The sequence below is a fragment of the Pseudopodoces humilis genome, chromosome 11 (assembly GCF_049639895.1).
Source record: "Pseudopodoces humilis isolate 2021_Gansu_Grassland_sample_001 chromosome 11, ASM4963989v1, whole genome shotgun sequence".
NCBI lineage: Eukaryota > Metazoa > Chordata > Aves > Passeriformes > Paridae > Pseudopodoces > Pseudopodoces humilis.
Genome location: NC_142210.1, coordinates 13,602,284 through 13,627,161, shown reverse-complemented (window position 1 = coordinate 13,627,161; position 24,878 = coordinate 13,602,284). Strand labels below are relative to the sequence as shown.

The 24,878-nt window shown below is 44.8% G+C and overlaps 3 protein-coding genes across 5 annotated transcripts in view; all 3 read left to right on the top strand.

Annotated features, from left to right (window-relative positions):
* LOC102104294 (Fc gamma binding protein) overlaps window positions 1–13,744 on the top strand; it is a 30,450-nt gene extending 16,706 nt beyond the window's left edge. The window contains exons 10-25 of the mRNA XM_088061143.1: window positions 368–612; window positions 1,228–1,392; window positions 1,838–1,962; window positions 2,301–2,569; window positions 3,765–3,973; window positions 4,443–4,584; window positions 5,834–6,084; window positions 6,691–6,820; window positions 7,887–8,052; window positions 8,181–8,357; window positions 9,904–10,034; window positions 10,920–11,119; window positions 12,030–12,168; window positions 12,617–12,745; window positions 13,096–13,207; window positions 13,557–13,744. Of these exons, the coding sequence (XP_087917269.1) occupies window positions 368–612; window positions 1,228–1,392; window positions 1,838–1,962; window positions 2,301–2,569; window positions 3,765–3,973; window positions 4,443–4,584; window positions 5,834–6,084; window positions 6,691–6,820; window positions 7,887–8,052; window positions 8,181–8,357; window positions 9,904–10,034; window positions 10,920–11,119; window positions 12,030–12,168; window positions 12,617–12,745; window positions 13,096–13,207; window positions 13,557–13,710 (2,744 nt within the window). The 3' untranslated portion in view covers window positions 13,711–13,744. The remainder of the gene's footprint in view (window positions 1–367; window positions 613–1,227; window positions 1,393–1,837; window positions 1,963–2,300; window positions 2,570–3,764; window positions 3,974–4,442; window positions 4,585–5,833; window positions 6,085–6,690; window positions 6,821–7,886; window positions 8,053–8,180; window positions 8,358–9,903; window positions 10,035–10,919; window positions 11,120–12,029; window positions 12,169–12,616; window positions 12,746–13,095; window positions 13,208–13,556) is intronic.
* A 2,740-nt stretch (window positions 13,745–16,484) lies between these two features.
* On the top strand, window positions 16,485–18,826 carry PLAAT1 (phospholipase A and acyltransferase 1). Of its 3 annotated transcripts, none has more exons than XM_088061195.1 (4): window positions 16,485–16,568; window positions 17,374–17,584; window positions 17,780–18,048; window positions 18,413–18,826. In XM_088061195.1, exons 2-4 carry the CDS (start codon window positions 17,467–17,469, stop codon window positions 18,533–18,535), a joined length of 510 nt encoding a protein of 169 aa, XP_087917321.1. In that variant the 5' UTR covers window positions 16,485–16,568; window positions 17,374–17,466; the 3' UTR covers window positions 18,536–18,826. The 3 variants fall into 3 exon arrangements, with proteins under 3 accessions (XP_087917321.1, XP_087917322.1, XP_087917320.1); XM_088061196.1 differs by lacking the exon at window positions 16,485–16,568 and adding an exon at window positions 16,780–16,930; XM_088061194.1 differs by lacking the exon at window positions 16,485–16,568 and adding an exon at window positions 16,780–16,937.
* Window positions 18,827–20,984: 2,158 nt separating this feature from the next.
* On the top strand, window positions 20,985–22,762 carry LOC148183601 (phospholipase A and acyltransferase 3-like). The gene is made up of 4 exons (XM_088061197.1): window positions 20,985–21,102; window positions 21,539–21,743; window positions 21,942–22,210; window positions 22,490–22,762. Exons 2-4 carry the CDS (start codon window positions 21,632–21,634, stop codon window positions 22,592–22,594), a joined length of 486 nt encoding a protein of 161 aa, XP_087917323.1. The 5' UTR covers window positions 20,985–21,102; window positions 21,539–21,631; the 3' UTR covers window positions 22,595–22,762.
* Window positions 22,763–24,878: the final 2,116 nt, after the last annotated feature.

The window sequence follows — 24,878 nt, the reverse complement described above, 5'->3', positions numbered from 1 at the left end:
ATGCAACTTTATTTACTTTTACATTTACATCTACATTTATACAAGTAATTATGTATTTTGATATAGATCAGTAGTAAAGCTTTGTATTGCTCTCAGCTATACAATAAATCATAGCTACAACAGCATATAGAAATGTATACAAAAGTTTATTTTGCATATAATTTGCAAATAAAATTTAAGAGATACTTTCTGGAAACTTATTTACAAATAAATGTCATTGGCATGAACCTGAGTTGCCTCTCTGAAAGTTTGCCCACATAATAATGATCAGGATGTGGTTGTTACACTAATACAAACTGTTTTGGCCAGCTGAGTCCATGGTGAAATCCAGTGCAAAATTCTTAGATCATTTTTTTTTCGCCTTCAGGCCAAGCAACATGTCAAGTGGTAGGAGATCCCCATTATTTTACTTTTGATGGAATGAAGTACACTTTTGTGGGAACCTGCACCTACACTTTGGTTGAGGTTGTTAACACTGCCACCAATGTCATTCCTATAACCATACTTGGCAAGAATGAAGACAGAGGACTAAGAGGGGCCACATACCTGAAAGAAGTCTACATAGATGTGCATGGTGTACGAATCACCCTTCAGAAAAACCAAGGAATCCTGGTAGGTGGTGGTACTCTTTTTTCTGGCAAGAAGTATCTTAAAATTAGCTCACTTAGAATAGCTAAGAGTAGCTGATTTCCTAAATAGGAAAAAGGATCTTCATATTTCCTAAGGAACATGTATGCATATGCGTAACACTTGTGTGCACTGCCATTAAGTGGATGTCATAAGGAAATATAATTTATCACTTGTTCTCAAGGCTTCTAGTTTGGGTTTCCTGTTTAATTGCCCGTATTTTAGAGATTAAACACAGAGTCTCCAGAGTGGGGAATTGGTGCCTGAATTAAAATATGGGACTCCCCATTTCAACAGCTTTTATCAATGCAGTCACCTATAGCAAGCAAGGCATAATGTATCAGCCTAGAATAACATGGCAGTACTGGAGGCAGGGAATCTACCCCATGAGTGAGAAAGAGCTTGCTCACTACCAGAGATGAATCCTGCCCAGCCCTCCTCAGCTAAGAGGCTGATTCCTGAAACTGATAGTTGGAACATGCAGTGGTGGAAGTATAAAGAGCTAAAGTGGTCACAGAGAAATCTTCAGCACTACTAGGAATAGTGATTGTGGGCTTTCATGGAAGAATATACATACTGACAAATGACATGTCTCTCCAGCTGAACAATGAGAGAGTCTACACTCCAGTACAGAAACAGCTGCAAGGCGTGTCCATTGGAAATGTTGGCAGATTTATAGTAGTGGAAACTGACTTTGGTGTGATAGTGAAATATGATGGCAATCACCATTTGGAGATCACCCTCCCACGCTCTTACTTCTCACAGGTAAGATTTAGCATACAAACATCTGGAGTTGTTTCAAAGCTGCTGCCTTGTCCATTTACCTCTAGCTCTTTTTATTCCTGTGTTTTGCTGTTGCATCTTTCTTTGTAGCTGTATTGTAATACATGTAATTTTTTTCCCTTTATATCTTTTTCTCTTCACAACAGTTTCTTTGTGTTCCAAGAGAGTAGTTAAGGAAAATTACTTATCTAGGGAAATACTTCTTACTTAGAGAAATAAACAGCTTGAAGCCTTAGGGAATCACTGATTTACTGTATTTTCTGTTTTGTTTCTCCATGGGTGCAGTAAGAATGTCTCAAATGTCTGGTACAGGACTGGTTGGTGGTGGTGATTTGGTCACATTATTTCATAGGCAATGAATAAGAAGTTATTGGGGAAGTTGATGAAAAGAGGTCATGCTTAGAATATGGTTCTTTTCCATCTGCAGGTGCATGGCATGTGTGGCAATTTCAATGGTAATCATGAAGATGATCTGTCCTTGACCAATGGTACAGTTGTCACTGCCCCACAGTTTGGAAATAGCTGGGAAGTGGAGAAAGACAGTGATAAAGGGTAAATGTTAAATAATTTTCATACGTCTCATCTTACTTCAGGAACACAGTGAATTGTTTTCAATTGTTTTGACACAGTTCAGGTCACTATACAGAAATTTGCAATGAGACAGATCCAAGGTCAAGCTGTGAAGTCAATCCTCTAGTCAGAGTCAAGTTCAATGACAGTAACAGGTGTCAGACACAGCATGGTGGTTGTCAGGCAGGTCTGCTTCTGCTCAGTCTTTCATCCATTGACAGAAGGAAATCATAGCCTCCAGCCTTTTCTACTTTTCAGTGGAAATAAACTTTTCTGTTTCAGTCTGTCTTACAGCAGCTTGTGTCTGTGTTTTCCTGCAGTTGTTTGCCAGACTTGAGAGAAGAAGATGATCCTCCTTGCACTGCTGAGAATAAACAACTCATTGAAAGACAGTGCAATGTTCTAAAATCAGACAAATTCAAAGTATGCCATAGTCTAGTCAATCCTGATGACTTCATAGAGATCTGCATCTATGATATGTGCCAGTATGATGGTATGAAGTCTGCTCTCTGTGACATAGTTCAAGTCTATGTGGACACCTGCAAGAATCATGGAATCATCATTAAATGGAGGAATAGCACATTCTGTCGTAAGTAAACAAGCAAGTAAAAAAAATGAAACCTCAATGGCTGACAGCATGCAAAAATTAGCAGAGTTAGGTGAACAAGTTATGTAAAAGAAAATGAAATCTAAGTTCTTACAAAATGCAATTCTACTGTCATGATTCCATTGCTACACTGAACTGCATTTGCATTCAGAAAAACACAGAGATAACTCAGAGCTAGACAACTTATGGATATTATGTGGAATTAGAATGGCATTGGTAGCCAAATGAGATACTGTACTGAGCCTAAAATGTAGAAATAATATAACCAGAAGACTAAAAGAAAGATACTGTGTTAGGGCACGTTATTATCAAATCACTCACTGTGACTTGAACAAAAACTGACAATTTGCCCAGTTGTTTATTATGGACCCTGTTCTCAGATTAATCTCCAGGGTATGTGCTTCACTCCATCCTTTCAACAAAGCTACAAACAAATTATGCAAAAATTACTAAAGATCATGTAGTAGGGTTTTATTTGTGTGGTGTTTTTTACTATTTAGTGTTATACCCTGGGTATATATTTTACTATTTAGTATTATACCCTGGGATTGTCACATAATGTTGTGGAGGACAAAACAGTTAACTGGTTAAAAACCAGGTCAGATGAATGTTTAATAGATCCATCAGAAATCTCTAGCTTCCTCCTTGCCATGAGTGGAGAAAAATACTGGACTAACAAAGCTTTTGTCATGTTACACTGTTTATTGGACCGTCCTGTTAAGCATGTCTAGTCATTGGCATAAATAGGGTTTAGAGCTAGATGAACCTGCAGTCTGACAATGTGTATCTACTGCTCTTGCATGTCTGTAGTTAAGCTTAATTTACAATTGGTTTGCATCAATGGAGGGTTGAATATTTTAAGGAATTTGCCTATGAGAGTCTCATTTCTAGCAGCACCTTTGCAGCTGAACTGGAGTACTGAATCTGGCAATCAGGTGAATCAGGTGGTTCATACCTGTAATAAAACTGAATAAGCAGTTCCAGAGAGCATTCTTTGTTTTGTTTCTCATTGGATTTTTTTAAAAGTAAAATATAAAAATAGAAACCAGCTGATGATCAAAATCAGCTATTAAAAGGCAGTTCTGTATTACATTCCCTAGGCCAAGGTGTAGCTTTCAGGGTTTGCAGTGCACTTTGTAAATGTATTTAATAATGCTGGCTCTGTTCTCCCACACAGCACTGCCCTGCCCATCCTGGAGCCACTACAAAGACTGTGTCTCTGCCTGCCCATCAACATGCAGTGACATTTTTGCCTCTTCCCTTTGTGAGAAGACAGAAGAGTGCACAGAGGGCTGTGAATGTGATGATAATTATGTGCTCAGCAATGGCAACTGTGTGCCCCTCAGCAGTTGTGGCTGCAGGGATGATGACAACAATTACTATGAAGTAAGTAGTTTGTGAAGCAAATCTCTGACTTCAAAACTTGTAGAAAATTGGTCTCCTGCCCATCTTAATGTGAAAGAGAGAGACATCAAATACTTCAGGATCTACCTCTTAAATACCTTTGTAAAAGCTGCTGCCTTGGGTATTAGGAAATACAGAAGCTCACTTGGTACTTTGCACCTGAGGCCAAAACTGAGGCCTATTTTAAAACAGGCAATTGATCAGAATTATTCAGGCAGTCTGTCCTAGTCTGGTTTTGTGTTCAAATTCTCATGTTGGAGACAGTAAGATAAATGGACTGAGATCCCCTCTCACAGGCTCTTGGTGAGACTACACTTAATCAATCAGTTGTATAATTGCCAACTGGACAAGGCTGTACCTAGCTAGTGTCCACACCCGTGGCTATTGAACTTCCATTGCACTGCAAAGCTTGGACCCTTGATAACATATTATTAACACAACTTGTGTCCAGGCTGGGGAGACATGGATAACTCCACACTGCACCAGAAGATGCCAGTGCCAGAAGAACGGTGTCATCAGTTGCAAGAGCTATAGCTGTGATTCTAGAGAAACCTGTGTGATCAAAGATGGAAAACACAAGTGCAATCCAACAGGTATGTGCAAGAAATTCTTCACTTGTGGTTCACTTGAGGGCCGCAGAAGGGGGAAGGATGTGAGTGTACATACTTTTCTTCATGGCAATTCCATTCTTTCACAGCAAAAGAAAGCAACTCTTACTGTTTTGTTGACAACATGTTATTGAATACAAAAAGGCCTCAGTTCTCATAACAGAAGGTTCCTAATCCATGCAGAGAATTTGTAGAGGGAAATGGATACCTGGGTATAATTTACTTATATCTAGAAATTTGACAGCTCAGTCTGACTAGTTTGAATAAAATTTCTTTTACAAAATTCCCACTGCATCTACTGAACCCAAAACTCAGTTTGTGAATCCTATCACAATGGCCCTGTTTTTTCCACTGCACGTTGATTTGAGAACAGAAAAAAAAACCAAAACCAAAAACCAATAAGCAAAACCAGGACAGTGCAGATCTGGATAGATACATGATAGGCCAGTCAGAGGACTTTGGTGCTTTTCATTCAACATTTGTTGTAGGCAAAGTTAATCCCATATTCTCTAGGTAGGTTGGGTGGATTAGGAGAGAGCATAGCATACTACAGTTCAATTTTGAAGAATAGCATGGCATCAGTCCTGTATTAGGGATCAATAGAAAAGCACAGGCAAATACATCCCTGCTACATTTTGGCAAAATGTATGAGCAGAGGCACCTCAGCAGTTTTAAGGATAGCCTTCCTATGCCTTACTCCTGGCATAATGGTTTACTCTGTGTCCAGTGGTCAAGGAGAACCTTGATAGATGATAGTCACTTTATCTGATTGTTAGGTCTGGTAAACCAAATGATCAGTTTAGTAACCTCAGCAGAAATTAGTGACAGCATTGAGTCAGCCAAAATTAAACACTGCTTTTCAGTTTTGTAGCAACATATGGCCAAGGTTATGAAAGCAACATCTCTTAGAAGGCCACTTCAAACCATGCTTGTGTCAGAGTCATTCCTGTGTAGAGGGCCACTGTGCACAACTTACTCTCAATAAATTCTATAAACTCTGATGTTCTGCTTCAGCTCAGTTGGCACGCAGTGGTTCTCAGCAGAGGAATGAATTTCTCTGTCTATCTCTCCCTTTGAGTGTCCATTCACTAGAGTGAAGCCTGAGCACCCATCTTTACTTCCAAACCTGCAGGCTAGCAGCAATCATTTTTATCTAACAGTTTGGACCAATCCAGCCATGGCATCTGGCACATGCCCATTTAGACTGGAGAGTAATGAAGCTCTTCCCTTGCAGGTTTTGGGAGATGCCAGGTCATGGGTGACCCACACTACATCACCTTTGACGGGCTGGTGCACCACTTTCAAGGGAAATACACATATATTCTGGCTCAGACCATCCCTGACCTACCTGACACTCTGACACAGTTCAGCATTGAAGGCATGAACTATCCTTTACGTGGAAGTCGACACATTACTTACCTGAAAGAGATGCTCATCAATGTTTACAACCACACAGTGCGATTCAGGCAGAACAAGCAGGTTCTGGTAAGTCCCTCCCTGACTGCAGAGCACAGAGGAATGCCCTCCCTTGGAGTAAAACACCTTTGAGTAATGCACCTATATTTTTAAGAATTAAAGTATTAAAGTGAACTGTATTATTACAGCAGTGATGTGAGGCAACCGTAAATGAGATTTTCAGTTGCATGGAGTCTTTTTTCTCCATAGCTATGAAAGATACGATTCTACATCAAACAAACAAATTAATAAATATAGTTTTAGCAATGAAACCCCAAATATCCCAAGGCTTACAATAAAGCCACAACAATTTTTATCAGTGGTAAGGAAAGCTTTGTTTATGCTAGGATATTTTAATTTCCTTCCTCTTTATTGGTGTGTAAGAGCATACATAGCTGCTATATTACATTTTTAGCTCAATAATAGAAATTTCTTTGGATAATATGAAAGTCCTGTATCCAATTCAGTTTCCTCAATACATTATTTTGTTAACTTAAAAAAATAAATGCTGTTAAATTATCTAATATATTTATCATAAAACCAGAGAAGTATTGGATTGTAGCATTGACCTGTACTGTAAACAGAATTTAATTTGACCTATATATAATGAATTTTAATTTTTTCATTCCTTGTTAGTTGGATGGTGTGAGGGTGAGGCCCCCTGTTCGACCCCATGAAGGTATTCGTATATATCAGAGGGCAAGAAGAATTTACCTGGAGACAGATTTTGGCTTATACCTGAGCTTTGATGGCAATCAAAATGCAGGTAAGTGATACTAAAAAACTGTGCAGAAATATTTATGCACTGCCCTCAAAAATGTTCTCATTCTGGAGGAGGTCTAAACCCAAGGCAAAATTTGAAATCTCCACCCTTCGTGCTTATGGTCCTTTGTGATATAAAATACCAGAAAATAACCAGAAAATACTAGAAAGAAGTGTTTCCCAGGAAAATAAATTCAGTAGGGTCCACTTTTCTCTATGTGGACCCCACTGAATTTAGGAGAAATGAGATACAGAGTCAGACTGTTGTGCATTTTTTTCATGTTAAATAATGTCTGAATGATAAAAACAAAAGCAAATCACTTGAAATTGTTAATTGGGATGATGGGACAAAATCTGGATCTGCCCCTTTGCCAGCTGAATCCAGTCACAGGAGTCATAGGACTGAGATCCTCAAGCACTCTGTGGGTGTATCATTTTGCATGCTTCCTCTCAAGCCTACCCCAGATAACCCCATTCTTTAGTCTTTGTCAGGACTTTCACATGGCATACACAGAAACCACTCATGTAAGATCGACACATAATATCTCCTCTGTTCAAATTAGCTCAGAATTACTCCTGATATATATCAGCATAAATCTATACTATTTCTGAGTGCATGGTGAAAGTGCCAGGCTATTTATTTACATGGCCATCATTCCAAACCCTGAAATTCCAACTGCAGAAAGCAAATGTCTGTCTACAGAAATCCCATTTCTCAGTGATCAAGTGGATTATAAGGGAAGGACAAAAAACGGGTGATGCATTCCATTTGTTGCAAAGCAGTAAGCAGCATGCACTAAGAGCACCTAGGCAGTGATATCTCGTTATATAAAAACTTGTGACAAATTACTTTTTTCATGATCCACATTACAGAGCATGAAAGTGTGAATACATGTATGAATAGGTATGTTCAGGGCTGTGCTCTTATGCTGTGTATTAAGCCCATGTCACATTACCACCTGCAATCTGAATCATGGCATGTGCCACTTGGCATTGATTTCCACCTCTTCCATACACTCAGTGGCAACAATTTCTGTGTAATAGCTCTTTTTCCTTCTGACTTTGTCTAGACATAAAGCTGGCTACCTCCTACAGAAACAGAGTGGAAGGCTTGTGTGGTGACTTTGATGGGATACACAGAAATGATTTCACCAATCCAGATGGTGTTTGGGTGAGGAACGTGAATGTATTTGGTGAAAGTTGGAAAGTTCCTCTGAAAAGAAGCTCTCGTCTCAGGTACTTGATTTTCTATTTAATCCACAGCAAGCACTGCCACTAGAAGTGAGTGAATTAAGTCATAGTTAACTTCTAGGAATAACTACACTGTCTCATTTCTGTCTTACCTTTCTTCTTCTCATTTACAGACGAGATGTCATCTCAGAAAATGAGTCTGAGGAGGAACCAGATCCAGGGCTTTTCCAAGGCTGCAACGAAAATCAGCTGGAGCAGCAAAACACAACTACAAGGTGTCAAATCCTGACTGACTTGAATGGTCCTTTTGCCAAGTGTCATTCTGCAGTCCAACCAGATTTCTATTTCACGTAAGTGTCTACTGCAGACAGTTGCTCTCCCAGTTTGCAAAATCATTTTGGCAATAGTTTCTGACAAGATCTTCAGTCATCTGGAGTCTCCAAGGTATTAATAGGAGCTGAAGATAGTGTAATTTATTTTTAAACAGTTGTGATTATCTTTCTTTCATCTATTCAGCGTTTCACTTCTCTGCTAGCTCTACAAAACAGCTTTCCTCTTTCCCCACACAAATAAAGCAGCAGTGTTAAGTATTATCCCTATAGCCTGGAATTTCCAATGTGCTTACAGTTCTCATCCACATTCAGTGAGAATGTAGCACCTGGGTCTGCTGGATAGCAGTTCTAGCTTCATAAAATATTTATCACGCCATAGCCAAAGGCTGAAGCTACAGTGAAACTTTCTGAAATTTTTATGGAGATGTACAATAACCAGATTAGTGAAGAGTAACTCATTCCCTCTGCTGTGTTTCAAGGTTGCTCTGCCTCCTACATGTACAATTCTAATAACTAATTCCAAGCTGTATTCATCCCCACATTCATCTTTCATCCTTCATCCACCATCAGTCACAGATTTGGCAAATAGCTGCCAGTTTTCTTTAGTTACATAGTTATACCTAATGTTTAAAGACAGATAATGCCCACCCCAAAGTCCCTATTATCAGAGAGAAGAATTTTAGCAGTATCTTAAGCCAAATAAAGTGGACCACTGACTTCAATGTGTATACATATATCTATATCTATAGATTATATATAGAGTATATAGATATAGATATATAGATAGAGATGATTAGATATAGATATAAATAGATATAGATAAATCTCCTGATTCTTAACATCAGACTACTTTTCTCCACGGTCTAGAATTTGGTTGGGCAGCCTGTTCTACCTGCTCAGTGGTTGCCCTGATTTTTCTGAGGTGCTGCATATTTGCAGATTCCATTCATCTTGGATCTCAATGCCTCTGAAAGTCAGGCCATGAATACTCAAATGATAAGCAAAACTGAGAAGACTGGATAAAAACACTGGATAAAACAGAATTCTATGTCAACATTCAAGGCACATGGACATGAGGAGGGTACCCATGTACTGAAAGTAGTGAATAGTTCAGCTGTAGCACTTAGCAGCATGAAAAAGTGTTCTATAAGCAAGATTTATTCTGAAACAGAAGCAGAGAGCAAGGAAGAACTTACTGTGTTAAGGTAACACTTTATTGCTTAGTCCAAGGGAGGCTTAGATTGCTTAGGAGGAAAATTTTATGTATAGGGCCATAGTTTAGTGGTGGACCTGGCAGAGTTAGGTTAAAGGCTGGGCTCAATGATCTTAGAGGCCTTTTCCAGCTTTAATGATGCTATGATCCTATATGGACACCTCATAGAGCAGCAGCAGCTGCACAACGAATGACCTAATCTTCCCAACCAAGTGCTTGGAGTGTCTTTTATTCCTCTGTTTCCTGTCAGCCAGATCCTGGAAAACAAAACTAGGAGTCAGGCAGACAAGCAGATGAAAACAACCAATAGCATATGTACTGGGAATTAATGTTTTCTCATGTTGCACATAGGAGCTGCCTGTTTGATATGTGTGTGGAAGAAGATGAAGTTGCTACCTTGTGTCGCAGTCTGGAGGAATATGTGCTGGCTTGTCAGCAGCAAGGAGTCAGCATGGATGGCTGGAGGCAACAGACAGACTGTGGTAAGCACAGGAAGAAACACAAAGTAGGAATTCTACCTACAGGACTCTTAAAATCTGAAATTTGAGCCTTTTCCTATATCAGATCTTCCCAGAGAGTAAAAACATTTTGATTCACACTTCACTCACTCTTCACAATTAAGCACACTTGTTTTTCTGGCTTCTCTTCTGTGTCCTATGCTGACTTTTGCATTTAAACCCCAGCTTCGAGAGATACTTAGGAAATCAGAGCTATCAGCTCCTTGTCATTAGAAGTTTTGTGAGTGAAAAGGTGTCCCCATTCCCAATGGGACAAAAAGTTTAAATTTTTGAGACCATCACAAGCTACAAATCTGAAGGCAAAGCATTTAATTTCAAACTCTCTTTAAATCCACAAAATATACTAATTACCTCTTTTGCCTGTGAAATTTCAAGATTAAAAAATAGATTCAACTGAACACTCAAAACTTTTCAGACTAAAACTGCTGAAATAAGACTTACAATCATCTCAAACGTATTTTTCATCTTTTTAAGTTTGGAGTTCATCAAACCATATTTTCCCTGTGTCTGCTATGGTTAGATGAGTTCGTATTTCTGGCAAAATAGCTCCCAAAGCTGTGGAACAGCTCTGGCACTTGAAGGGCTGGCAACCCTGAACATGTATAAACCTGAACCCTTTATATGAACCAGTGTATACCTGGAATGAGAGAACAGTATACAAATAGCTTTGATGATGCATTTCCTGACTTTGGAGTGCTTTACTTACAACTTCAATACTATAATATATGTACGCATATCTGTGTGTGCGTGTATTTATCATATTGCCTCCTAGAAAATGGATCAGAAAGGGAATTCTGTAAGTAAGTAACACACAGCAGCCTGGTATAACTGGACTCCTTATTTTTACAGGCATATCATGTCCTGCCAACAGCAAGTACAGCTCATGCATGTCTGCATGCCCAGCATCCTGCAACGACCTGACCAGCCCCTCTCAGTGTGAATCACCCTGTGTTGAAGGCTGTGAATGTCTCCCTGGTTATGTTCTTAGTGGCTTTGACTGTGTGCCTTACAAACAGTGTGGCTGCACATACCTCAACAAATACTATGAGGTACAGTCTCCCTGTGGCTCAGAAAGCTCCCACAGCATTAAACAGTATTTTCTCTTGTTAGTTATTTTGACCATCTCCTCATAATCCTCAGCATGTTGTTTTGCAGTAGAAACATTAGAAACAAAGAGCAATTGTTTAATAAAATTCTGGTTTCTGGAGAAAGGGAAGAAAGGTCAAGATCTCTTGGTCTCCCTCTGCCTGCCAGTCCAAGGCAGACACTTGAAGAAATTATGTGATTAAATTTATGCTAATTCTTGACCTTTATTACACTCATAGACTCTAAACTTTACAACACACCAGTTACAGAAAAATTGGCTTTGCTCCTCTCAATGAAGAGAGGTTTAGGCAGGGTTGAGAGTCTGTAGAGATGGGTAGGACATGAAGAGAGCCCTGAGCAAAGCTGGATTCTGAGGAGAATCCTCCATTGTCACTGCAGGATAGAACAGCTCCATTATCTCACAGAATTCTGGTTAACCACTAGAGATTTGTTACAAAAAAGGCCTAAACCAGTAAAGATTTACTATTAACAGGTGGCACTTTTAAGAAAAATGGCAGATAGCATTTCCACATTGCCTTGGAGGTAGGATGTGGTTCATCTGCCACTCATCTCCAGCAACAGTTTCCCATTTTGGGTTGCACATGTACCCTGCCTAGGGCTAGGATCTCATGCCCCAAACTCTTCTTTTGCTTTCTTTCTTTGGCCATCCTCTAGTTTCAAAGAACTGCATTAGTAAGCTGTTTGCTTTCTTTTTGTTTTACAAACTAGTTTAAAAACCCCAATCTTCCCTATTGCCATTCATCAGGAAAGCATTGGAGAGAGCATAATGAGGGTTCCAGTGCTACATTAATGGTTTTTTTCTGGCTGATTCTTTATTAGATAATTTTTAACATCTATCTCCTGTTCTTCCAGATTGGAGAAATATTCACCACTGATGACTGCTCTCAGAGATGCCAGTGCACAGAAAGTTCCACTGTTTTCTGCTCTGAGATAGTGTGTGGGTTTGGTGAAATCTGTGGCATTTCAAACTACAGTCATGGCTGCTACAGGAGTGAGTCAACCACTATCATATTGTCTTTGATGCTATGAAGTCTTGACTAACTTCAAAAGACATCACTGGGTTAGGGATAGTTGCAGGAGAGAGTGTGCAGCAGAAAACTGTGGAGACAGGTGAGCCTGCCAAGGCTTTCCCTTGGAGGAATGTGCACTAAAGGAGCTGTGATAAGCTTATCTCAACCCCTCAGGGCACATTCTTCCAAGGGAAAGCCTTGGCAGGCTCACCTGCCTTCACAGGAAACCATGCAAGGGATCTTACTCTGATGTTTCACTGGAGAAACAGTATTTATTTCCCTTATTCTTGTTGTCAGACACAAGAAACATGCTAAAATACAAGGGACGGGCAGCATTAGGAGTCAGCATAATCTAAGCAAGAACAATTCTCTTCCAACCTTCCAGGGCTGGATTATCTGAGAGTCAAGTGTTTCTCCTTTTTTTCCCAGGTGGCCCATGTATGCCAAATCCTTGTAAGAATGATGGCATTTGCTCTGAAACTTCCAACAGCACCTCTCTCCACTTCTGTGAATGTTCAGAACTCTACACAGGACCAAACTGTGAGGCTGAAAAAATAGGTAATAAAACTATTCTGGATTTCCCTGTCTGCATTAAACACGATGTTTTAAAAAATGTATGTTGTTATTGAGAAGACTGGGCTTGCTTTTCATTTTCATGATGTAAGTTAGTAACCCAGTGGGTGAGAGCCTGTGGTCATCCAAGCAGTGAGAAGGGTCAGAATTCCAGTGGAGAGGTACCAGAAAGCAGGACAGCAGGGCTTGGTACAGCACAGGACCTGGGTCTGACACCATTCCAGAAAGCCACAGAGAACACAGTAAAACCAAAAAGACATGCAAGGGTGGAGAAAAAACATTTATGTTCACAGCACAGTTAGCTTCCAGTGACAGGGCTTTTGTTTGTTCTTCAGCTGAAGATCCTGACACAGAGGATTCGGGTCACACAATTGCCATCGTCATTGCAGTTGTAGCAGGTGTAGCTGTTATTGTCATTCTCATCTCTTCTACAGTGTTTCTGTTCAGGTAAGGCTTTTCTCAGCTTTACTACACTCAGCAAATTAAAGACAACCTCTTTTAGCACCTGTAAACCTCAAAATTCCCAGCAGTCATATACCTGCAATACCAGAAAGGAGCCACAGCACTGGGGATCTCTCCTGAGGAAAGTGAGAGAAAACTTACCTTTTTTTTTGTTAATCAAGAATGAACACATGCCATTTCTTTTACATAGGGCATATGTGTCACTTATCATAAGACTCCAGCTTCTCCAAAATCCAGTTCCATTCATGCTCACAGCACTGTATGATCTCTCACTATAAATAAGAATGGAAATTAAAATTTATTATTCCTTTTTTTTTCCCCCTTCATTGTACAGAAGGAAGAGAAAGGTGGATACAGTTACAATAACAAGGGATTCTTCTTTGAAATGGTCCAGGGATGAATTGGATGCCAGAGTACGTGAGCAAGATTATGGCTGCATCGTGAACAGTGCATTTGATCAAAATGAATCCCCAAATACACACCTATAGTTAACAATATTATTATTTGTCATACTTTTTACTCTTGTATTTTAATTGTATTTCTAATACTTTGAGAAGAAAGTATTGAGAAGATAAATAATAAATTTGTCATTGCATTTGTTGAAAAGCTTTGAAATTGTTCATTTAAAATGTCTCTCAGATCTCATGTTGTAGACCCAAACTGAAATGTGTTCTAATTGACAGAAGAGACTCTGTTGTCTTCAAAGGATGTTTGAAAAACACAAATTCCACACAGACCTTGATGGCACAAGTGGGCTGCACAGCATCACATACACACCTCTGAGAGATGCACAAACCGTAGATTGATGTGAATTCTGTGATGGTCAGAATTCAAACTGAAAGATAGTAAGTTAAGGTTAGAAGTCAGAAAGTAGGTTTAGGCTAGATTTTAGAAAGAAATGCCTTACTATGAGGGCAGTGAGTCACTGGAATGGGTTATCCAGAGAAGCTGTGGATGCCTTGTCCCTGAAAGCGTTCAGGGCCAGGTTGGATGGAGCTTTGAGCAACCTGGTCTAATGAAAGGTGTCCCTGCCCATGGCAGGAGATTAGAACTGGATGATCTTAAGGTTCCTTTCAACCCAAACCATTCTATGATTCTACAAACTAGTTATAGCATCCCAGGCAGGTCTTCATGAGATCTTACCCAAATCTTTCCATGGGGAGGGGATTAGTTGACTGACATGGACACAGTTCTTTACCCATCTTCTGGCAAGACATGTACAACTGGGAAGAGAAGGAAACAAGACACTGAGCTCACCTGAGGACAGATGTAATAAAAAAAGGATGACCCCCATTATTCCCTTAGAGTGGAGGGGACAAGAAGCAGGCTTGTCATCAGTCCCCCAAACTGTGGGGGCTAAGCAAGTGCATAACAAAAACTTTCAGCAGAATAAGATCACATCATAAACTCTCCTTGGGGGTCTTTGCAAACTCAAAAGCTGCCACACTGATGAATGTGAGAGGAGCTCTGCATCAACTCAGCCCCAGACTATACTGAGGACTCCCCTACATCAGGAGGTATTTGCAAAGGTATTTGCAGCAATGCCTAGTTGCATGCTGTGTGTGAGACCCACCTCACGACAGACCACTCACAAAGCTCAGGGACTGAAGCATTGCCTGAGCCTTGTCCAAGCCCAGAATGGATTATCAGGGCTATGAGTGAAGCTTTGAGATGTAAAGCACCATGAAAAAATTTTCTGGTGATTTTCTGGTTCATTGCAGATTACTTTTTGATTGTTGAGAAAGACATATAGTGCAGGTAGCTCACTGTACAGCTGCAGTGTGAGATGCAGACTGAGCTCTGGATGGCAAAGCCTGACAGAACTGGTGCCACTCTTTACATAACAAAGGGCACGGGGACCTGTGACACAGGCATGTGGACAGACATTCAGAAATACAGCAGGGGCTGAGGACCTCAGACTGTGAGGCCACAAAATCCACAGGGTTTATTTTGTTTGGGGTTCCTCCTCAGGCATCCAGCTCAAGCTGTTGCTTTGTTGTTGCACCAAGATTAATTTATTTTAAGGATCCAGATGTTTGAGACTCCGCTATGGGAAAACTGGGGCTGAGCAGGTAAGAAGACTTTGAATGTGTGTGAGGTGTACAGGGTAGTCAAGGGGGACACCTCAAAGAGGCTCTGATGGGGCCTCCCGTCCCAGCTCAAGTGCAGCAAGTGTGACTACTAGAGTGGGTCCTGGTTGGTCAGAGAGCAGGGTTTCCTTAACAGGGCTTGCTGTTGTTCCTGCTGTAATGTTGGTTATTATTTACTTACCCTTTCTCCTTTCCCTTGTATTCATAAACACATGTGTACTGCTGGCCAGAGAAGTATTTGCAGTGTCCATGGTGAGTTAGGTTATTCTGGTCCATTCAGGAACACCAGCTGTCAATACACACAGGCCACATCTCTTTTGGAGAGTATGAATAGAAAGGGCCTTTCAACCTCATTACACAATGAAAATGAATCAGTGAGAGAGACCTACTCGTGCACAAATGAGCTGTCAACTTTATGCTGGAATTTCACTGTGTTTATAATGCCATCTCTGCCTCCTGTTCAGTGTCAGTTGCTTTTGCACTCTTGCGCCTGCTACAGCGTGATTCAGTGCCTGTCGAGCAGTGCTGACCACGCTCACCTCCCTTTGCACTGGGTGGGAGCACAGGCCAGCCCCTGCCCTGCAGGATCCCAGCTCAGGCTCCCCCAAGCAACAGGACCCTGCTGTGCCCAGGTAAAGCAGACATCTGGATTTCCATGTATAAGTTTTTTGGGTTTTTTTTTTTCCATACCACAAGATACCATTTACATTACCATTTACTTACATACCACCAAGATTTCTATACTTTGGTGATTCAATTTCCACTGCAAAGCTTTGCAAATACTTCAGACTTAAAGAAAGGAATGATACAGAAAGTGGAGCTGCTGTTCAATGCTCCTCTGAATTAACAATTTCATGTCACTGGAAGACTGAAAGATGACAAATCTTCCACTGCTCTCATCTCTTAAACAGCTTGCTCACCTGACTTTTGAAATGCAAGGCTTTAAATATGCTGCTTAGTTCAGCTTACCCAGAGGACAGTTGTCTTGCTTGTTTTAGCACACGGTGCCAGCACCACTAAAGGAGATGGCTGTAGGGGCTCAGCTGCGCTTATCTTTTGGATCAGGACCTTTGCTGGGCACAATTATGAGATTCCACTGATGTCCCAAAGGAAATGCCCAGGCCAAGTCATAAAAACACATCCTGAAAATCCCTTTGCCCTAAAATTATTTTACTCAGGGCTCCACCTCCTTTCTTTCTCATCACGGTGAAGAAATAGAACGACAGCACCCCGTTCTTCTCTCGAAAGGTTTCCTGGTAAGGGACGCTCACTCACCGCTTGGTCGAGTGGGATGGGAATCCCTCCGCGACTGGCGGGGCTCGAGGGGCAGTGGCAGTCTCCGGCAATGGCACGTCCTCCTCGGGGATAGGATCGGATTTTCCACTAAACGATTGGTTTTGGCAACAATCTCGGGAGTGGAGCGTCCGCAAGGGAGGGGGGGTTGGAGGGAGAAAGCGGGGGCGGTGGGACAGGCCGGGAAGGAAGAGAACGGCAGAGACTGGACAGCTCTCGGTCAGCGCCGCCAGTGAGCACGGCGGGATCGGCTCAAGCGCCATCTTCTTGCTATTTATAGCGGGACCATCGGGCCGGGAGCCCGGGCGCGGCAGCAGCGGGACAGGTGCTGGGTGAGCGGAGCTCGGGGGATGCGAGCGGTCATTCCCAGCAGGATGCGGCCCCTCCAGGCTGCGGGCGCGGCTCTGCCGGGCGGCCGGAGGTGCCCCAGAGCCCGGGCACGGGCTGGGCAGCGCGGGCAGCCCCGGGCAGCGGGCCCGGCCCCGGCAGCAGCGGAGCCCCGAGCGGAGCGCGGCCGGAGGGGAGCGCGGGCACCGTGGGCGGGCGGGGGCAGCCGGGGACGGCGGCAGGCGCCGGACGCGCAGCCGGCCCGGGCTCGGCCTGCGGCGGATGCCCTGGTTGGCAGCGGGGCCGTTCGGTGCTTCGCCCTGCGCCGCCGGGCGGCAGCGGCCCCGAGCCGGCTCCGGTGCTCCGAGCGGGGCCGCCGCTCCGGCAGCCGCTGCCCTCGGGGCCCGGCACTGACACCCTCCGTGCCTGCGCTCCCGGCAGGTGCCCCTGCACAGCCCTCGCCTCCCCGCTGCGCTCTGCCCTGCGCTGAGCCCGCACAGCCACAGCTGCACGTCCTGACTGCTCGCTGCTGACATGGCACAGGACAGGGGCCACCCCGAGCCTGGGGACCTGATCGAGATCTTCAGGCCAATGTACCAGCACTGGGCCATCTACGTGGGGGATGGATATGTCATCAACGTGACACCTGTAGGTAAGGCTTGTGCCACCTGGCAGGGTGCCGTGTGGGTGTTGGCATGCCCCAAGAGCCCTGTCTCCCTCTATGGGCTGCTGGTGGACACTGTGTGTGTAGATAACCTTTCCAGGCACAATCAGAAACTCGTCTGAGTTCCTGGGGAGGCCAGAGAAGGTCTGCCTGCCTGCATTATCTCCTCTTTGGCTTATCCAGATGAAGGAGCCCCATCCCTGTCAGTGAGCACCACATCAATATTCACCAGAAAGGCTAAGGTGAAGAAGCAGCTCCTGAAGGAAGTGGTGGGAAATAATAAATGGCGTGTCAACAACAAACACGACTGCTCCCGCACTCCTCGCCCCGTGGAGGAAATCATCCGACGTGCTGAGGAATGGATTGACAGGGAGGTGCCGTATGATGTGCTTGGCAGCAACTGTGAGCACTTTGTGACAGAGCTCCGCTATGGAGAGAGAGTCTCTGATCAAGTGAGTGACACTGGCTGAGCCCCCGGTGCCTCCCAGGGCCCCTCCTGGCTGCTCGCTGTGAGCCCACGCTGGGACACAGCCGGCAGCCTGCATGGGGACAGCTCCAAACCAGCGCTGCCTCTGGCCTCCCAGAGCCCCTGGGCCTGGAGGGTCACTGTGGTCTGTCTGCACCCTGACAGTGCCCTCTCACTGAATGCCAGCACCTAGGGGTAAAAACCTGGGTATTACCCTTCTGCTGCTGGGGCACGTGTCCCACTGCTTTATTCACCCTGATTGTCCCTGCCTATTCTATGTTATCATGTGGGGGAGTGTAAATGTAGGTGCTCCTCATGTTTCCAGCCTGTGTTTTACTTTCACCTTACAGGTCACAAAGGTAGTTATTGGTGCTACAGCAGCCGTAGGAGGTATCATTCTTGCTGGACTTGCCACTGCTGTTGTGAAGGGTTTCTGTGGGGACTCATCCAGGAAAGAGAGAAAATACTACTGATGGGCTGTCAGGAAGAGCTCAGAGCAAGGCAGGGGGAGCACCAGGAAACAGCCATCACTGGTCAGCTTTTGCTACACCTGCCATCAAAGCTGATTAACTACCATGCCTTCTGTATACATTAAATAAGCCTTAATAATTGTTAGAAACCCAAACTTTAATTGCCCCCAAAACCTCTTTTATCTGAGAATAACTTTGTGTCTAAGTTCAACAATTCAACCATGCTTTTCCCTGCTACCTCTTTAATAAATAAAAAGTCAAGATTGGCACCCTTTAAGGTGACCTCCAGCAGCACTAGTGTGGTTGCCTGGTTACTTTTATTTCATTATCTATGATGATTTTTGTAGTAGTCTGGGCACATTTACACTGATGCAGGCTTTTCATCGCTTTCCATCAAATGGTTCCTGTAGCCTTTTTCCGTATATCCCTTATTTTAACTTCAACTTTCCAAAAAAAGTAAGAAAAAAGTACTGCTGAGTGTTCTCCAGCGGAGGTTCTATGTAGGTGGGAAAGCCCTGGGGGCAGTGTCTGCAAAGGAGCAGGCAGGGCATGTGCAACGTCTTGGAGCCTGTACTTGTTCTGCCTGAAGTGAAAAATTCCTGGGAGGTCGGGAGGTCGGGAGGGCAGGTAGGTCTTTGTAGCTGTATCCTTCAGAGTTTTAAAGGAGTGCTCTTTTAAAGGAGTTGGGCGTAATGGTGTTTTGCATGTTTTTTCCCTGCCTACAAAGTGTTAACAGATGTAGAGCCACGCTGTTTCCTTGTCACAAAGTTGATGTGTGGATTGTCTTGGAAGAAAACCTCCAAGGGAAGTGTGCTTTATTTTCCTTTACCTGGAGTATCTGCTTTAAGTGTTTGGAAACATGTTATCTGAATCTCACTTGTGAGACACAGAATGCTGTGCTGCTTTTCTTACAGGCAACTGCCTGGACTGCAGGGAGAGGTGAGAGCAGAACAGCTGTCTGTGAGAGCCTGCCTGGTTTTGTCTGCTCTGAACAGGTTGCCCAGGGTTAACCCCAGGCAGCAACAAAGGACCAGGCAGCCACTCCCTGCCTCCCCTGCCAGCCCCATCAGGGAGGGAATCACAAGAGTTGAAGTGAAAAATCTGTGGCTTGAGAGAAAGTTGGTTTAGTGGGTAAACTGATAGCTGTGCAAGCAAGCAAAGCAAAACAGGAAATTAACCAATTGCTTTTTTAAATGGCATTTTCACAATGTTTGAGATAACCAAGCATAGAATCCTTGTTCTGTTTTGGACTACCCTTTGTTACTACATCTATTTAAAGTTCTTAGTTTTAATACAAAAAATATACTGTAATGAAACTGAAATTTAAAATCCTTTCTGAACTCATGAAAATGGAATCAAAACTTCTTTCCTGGCTAAGCTATTGAGGTGGTTATGCAGCAACCTGTGAGCTTTAATCTTTCTGCATGCAGAGCATTCTCTCTGCACACCCTGGCAAGGGAACACTGTGTGTAGGCAGCATATGGACATCTCTCATCTCTACTTCATCCTGTAAGGGAAGAATACAGCAATACTGGAATTACTTCATCTGGGGACTTACCTTGTTGTTCTTGGAAGCTGAAACATTTCACAGAATGCAGAAGTTTGCAATTGTACCGTGCTTCTCTTTGCTGTCAATGTGATGTTGCTCATTATGGGGCTGCCTTTCCATGGAGCCTGCTGAGTGCATTGATAGGATTTGGTGCAACACTGCCTGAAGCATGAACTGAGAGTGTGAGGAGGAGCAGCAAAATCCACCACTTGCTGTATTCAGAACTTCTGAGCCTTTCTGGGAAATGTTGGCAAGGCCCAAGACCTACTCAAGTTGCCGTGGGGTAGAGTCAGTGCTATTCTTTTCCCAACAGCTGAAAGAACAATCTTTGCCTGTGCTCTGGGGCACAACCAGCACAGGTACAGTGTGTCCCTAAATGGAAGGGCTTTTTTAGGGATTTCAGCTATCTGAACCTGGAGCAGAGCAGAGCATGAAAACCTGGGCTGATTCAGTGCAAGCCCAGGAAGCCCCAGCAGTGCGCAGCCCCGAGCCCAGCTTCAGGATGTCACCTGCTCCTCTCCTCTGTTTTTGTAGTTGGTCTTAACATAAATGAAATCCATGCATTTGCTGCAAAGTCCTTTGCCTTTACACAAGACCATTTGAAATCCCTCAGCAGCATCCTCTGCCGTCTGTGGTCCTGACTCGTTGAGTGGTACCCAAGGCAGGTTTTACTCAGCATCCAGAGGTGATTGTTCTGCAAGATAATGTCCTGTGGATTGCAAAGGCACAAGGTCAGTTGTCCATCAATGGACAGGAGGAATTCTCGAGGACAAACGGACCATGCAACGAGGCAGTGGCCCGACTTTGTTGGGTAAAAGATTAGATTTTCCAAAGCGGGCATGGTTTTGGCACCGGCCTCGGAAGCACAGCATTCCCAGGAACAGAGGCTCATATGAGTCAGACGGGATGGGTCCGGGGCGGTGCTCTCAGTCATGAAGCTCTCAAATTCTTCTACCATGGTATTTATAGCGGGACCATCGGGCCGGGAGCCCGGGCGCGGCAGCAGCGAGACAGGTGCTGGGTGAGCGGAGCTCGGGGGATGCGAGCGGTCATTCCCAGCAGGATGCGGCCCCTCCAGGCTGCGGGCGCGGCTCTGCCGGGCGGCCGGAGGTGCCCCAGAGCCCGGGCACGGGCTGGGCAGCGCGGGCAGCCCCGGGCAGCGGGCCCGGCCCCGGCAGCAGCGGAGCCCCGAGCGGAGCGCGGCCGGAGGGGAGCGCGGGCCCCGTGGGGGGGCGGGGGCAGCCGGGGACGGGGGCACGCGCCGGACGCGCAGCCGGCCCGGGCCCGGCCTGCGGCGGATGCCCGGGGTGGCAGCGGGGCCGTTCGGTGCCTCCCCCTGCGCCGGCGGGCGGCAGCGGCCCCGAGCCGGCTCCGGTGCTCCGAGCGGGGCCGCCGCTCCGGCAGCCGCTGCCCTCGGGGCCCGGCACTGACACCCTCCGTGCCTGCGCTCCCGGCAGGTGCCCCTGCACAGCCCTCGCCTCCCCGCTGCGCTCTGCCCTGCGCTGAGCCCGCACAGCCACAGCTGCACGTCCTGACTGCTCGCTGCTGACATGGCACAGGACAGGGGCCACCCCGAGCCTGGGGACCTGATCGAGATCTTCCGGCCAGTTTATCAGCACTGGGTAATCTACGTGGGGAATGGATATGTCATACACGTGACAGGTAAGGCTTGTGCCACCTGGCAGGGTGCCGTGTGGGTGTTGGCATGCCCCAAGAGCCCTGTCTCCCTCCATGGGCTGCTGCTGGTGGACTCTGTGTGTGTAGCTGGATTTTCCAGGAGCAATCTGAAACCCATCTGAGGTCCTGGAGAGGCCAGAGAAGGTCTGCCTGCCTGCAGTATCTCCTCTTTGGCTTATCCAGATGAAGGAGACACATCCTCTTTGGCTAGCAGCTCATCAATATCTGCCACAAGAGCCAAGGTGAAGAAGCAGCTCCTGAAGGAGGTGGCCGGAAAACATAAATGGCGTGTCAACAACAAGTACGACCGCTCCTACACTCCTTTCCCCGTGGAGAAGATCATCCGACGTGCTGAGGAATTGGTTGGCAAGGAGGTGCCCTATAATGTGATTACCAAAAACTGTGAGCACTTTGTGACAAAGCTCCGCTACGGAATAGAACTCTCTGATCAAGTGAGTGACACTGGCTGAGCCCCCGGTGCCTCCCAGAGCCCCTGAGCTTGGAGGGTCACTCTGGTCTGTTAGTGCCCTCTCACTGAATGCCAGCTCCTCGGGGTAAAAACCTGGGTGTTGCCCCTTCTGCTGCTGGGGCACATGTGTCCCACTGCTTTATTCACCCTGATTGTCCCTGCCTAGTCTATGTTATCATGTGGGGGTGGAGGTTGAGGGCTGGGTGGTGTAAATATAAGTGCTACTCATGTTTCCAGCCTGTATTTTGCTTTCCTTTTGCAGGTCGAAGAAGCCAAAGAAGCCGCTAAGGATGGTGCTGTATCAGCAGCAGTAACTATTTTTACGGGTTTTGCTGCTCTTGCTCTGGCAGCATTGTTGAAGAGATAGTACTGCTGATGAGCTGTCAGGAAGAGCTCAGAGAGGGCAAGGAGAGCCCCCAACAACAGCGTTCACTGATCAGCTTTTGCTACACGTGCCATCAAGGCTGACCAGGAACAGTGTACCCTTGGTGCTAAGGTGAAATAAGCCAAAATAAAATTTCTGAAATCGAAACTCGTACTGCCCTAAAATCTTCTTTTATCTGAGTATAGCTTTGTGTGCAAGTTTAACAGTTGAGCCTTGCTCTTCCCTGCCATCCCATTAAGAAATGATAGATCAAGAACATCACTGCTCAAGATGATCCTCAGCAGATCAAGCCTGGTTGCCACATCTGGTTTTATTTCATTGTCTGTGATGATTTCTGTCATAGTTGGGGACAACTTGCAAGCAATTTCTGCCATGCTTTCCCCTTCCCCACACCTCCCCACCAGTGCTTTGCTGAGGACTGGTGCAGACTTTTGTTCCTGTTTTGATCAGCTGGTGCTACCCTGGAGGCTCTTTCTGTGTATCACTGAAATAAAAGTACTGCTGAGGGTTTACTGTGCTTTCCAACTGAGGCTCGGTGTCTGGGGGCGTTTGGGTTTAAAAGACAGATGTTTGCCAAAGAAGGTGAGAACCTTCCTGGAAGAGAAAGAAGACCCCTCCCTCCAAATGATTATGACTTCGACATTACGGGGCTTCCAGGCAAAAATTTGGAAAGAGAAACAAGAGTTCTGTACTGGATGTACAGAACAGAGCAGCCAAGAGTACAGTCCCTGGAGCTCCCGAGTCGCGGAGCGCCGCTGTCCCTCTCGGTGTGTTCTGCAGGCAGGGGCTGCAGTGCCACTGCAGCGAGGGAATCACAAGAGTTGAAGTGGAAAATCTGTGTCTTGAGAAAATGTTGTTTTAGTAGGTAACCAAAAGCTATATACATTAAAGGAAAGTAAAACAAGGAATTCATTCACTACTTTTTATCATCTGTTTTAGGATGTTTGAAATACCCAAGTCAAGACTTCTGGTTCTAGGTTCTTTTTTGTACTGCCCCTTTTTATTACACCTCTATAAAATTGCTAAGTTTTACTACTGGAAAATACATAATAATCAAACTGAAACTGAAAATTCTTTTTGATTTCTGGAAATGGAATCAAAACTTCTTTCCTGGCTAAGCTATTGAGGTGGTTATGCAGCAACCTGTGAGCTTTAATCTTTCTGCATGCAGAGCATTCTCTCTGCACACTCTGGCAAGGGAACACTGTGTGTAGGCAGCATATGGACATCTCTCATCTCTACTTCATCCTGTAAGGGAAGAATACAGCAATACTGGAATTACTTAATCTGGGGACTTATCTTGTTGTTCTTGGAAGCTGAAACATTTCACAGAATGCAGAAGTTTGCAATTGTACCGTGCTTCTCTTTGCTGTCAATGTGATGTTGCTCATTATGGGGCTGCCTTTCCATGGAGCCTGCTGAGTGCATTGATAGGATTTGGTGCAACACTGCCTGAAGCATGAACTGAGAGTGTGAGGAGGAGCAGCAAAATCCACCACTTGCTGTATTCAGAACTTCTGAGCCTTTCTGGGAAATGTTGGCAAGGCCCAAGACCTACTCAAGTTGCCGTGGGGTAGAGTCAGTGCTATTCTTTTCCCAACAGCTGAAAGAACAATCTTTGCCTGTGCTCTGGGGCACAACCAGCACAGGTACAGTGTGTCCCTAAATGGAAGGGCTTTTTTAGGGATTTCAGCTATCTGAACCTGGAGCAGAGCAGAGCATGAAAACCTGGGCTGATTCAGTGCAAGCCCAGGAAGCCCCAGCAGTGCGCAGCCCCGAGCCCAGCTTCAGGATGTCACCTGCTCCTCTCCTCTGTTTTTGTAGTTGGTCTTAACATAAATGAAATCCATGCATTTGCTGCAAAGTCCTTTGCCTTTACACAAGACCATTTGAAATCCCTCAGCAGCATCCTCTGCCGTCTGTGGTCCTGACTCGTTGAGTGGTACCCAAGGCAGGTTTTACTCAGCATCCAGAGGTGATTGTTCTGCAAGATAATGTCCTGTGGATTGCAAAGGCACAAGGTCAGTTGTCCATCAATGGACAGGAGGAATTCTCGAGGACAAACGGACCATGCAACGAGGCAGTGGCCCGACTTTGTTGGGTAAAAGATTAGATTTTCCAAAGCGGGCATGGTTTTGGCACCGGCCTCGGAAGCACAGCATTCCCAGGAACAGAGGCTCATATGAGTCAGACGGGATGGGTCCGGGGCGGTGCTCTCAGTGAATCTAACAGGATGCACGCAATTTCCTCTGCCCGGATAGTTATA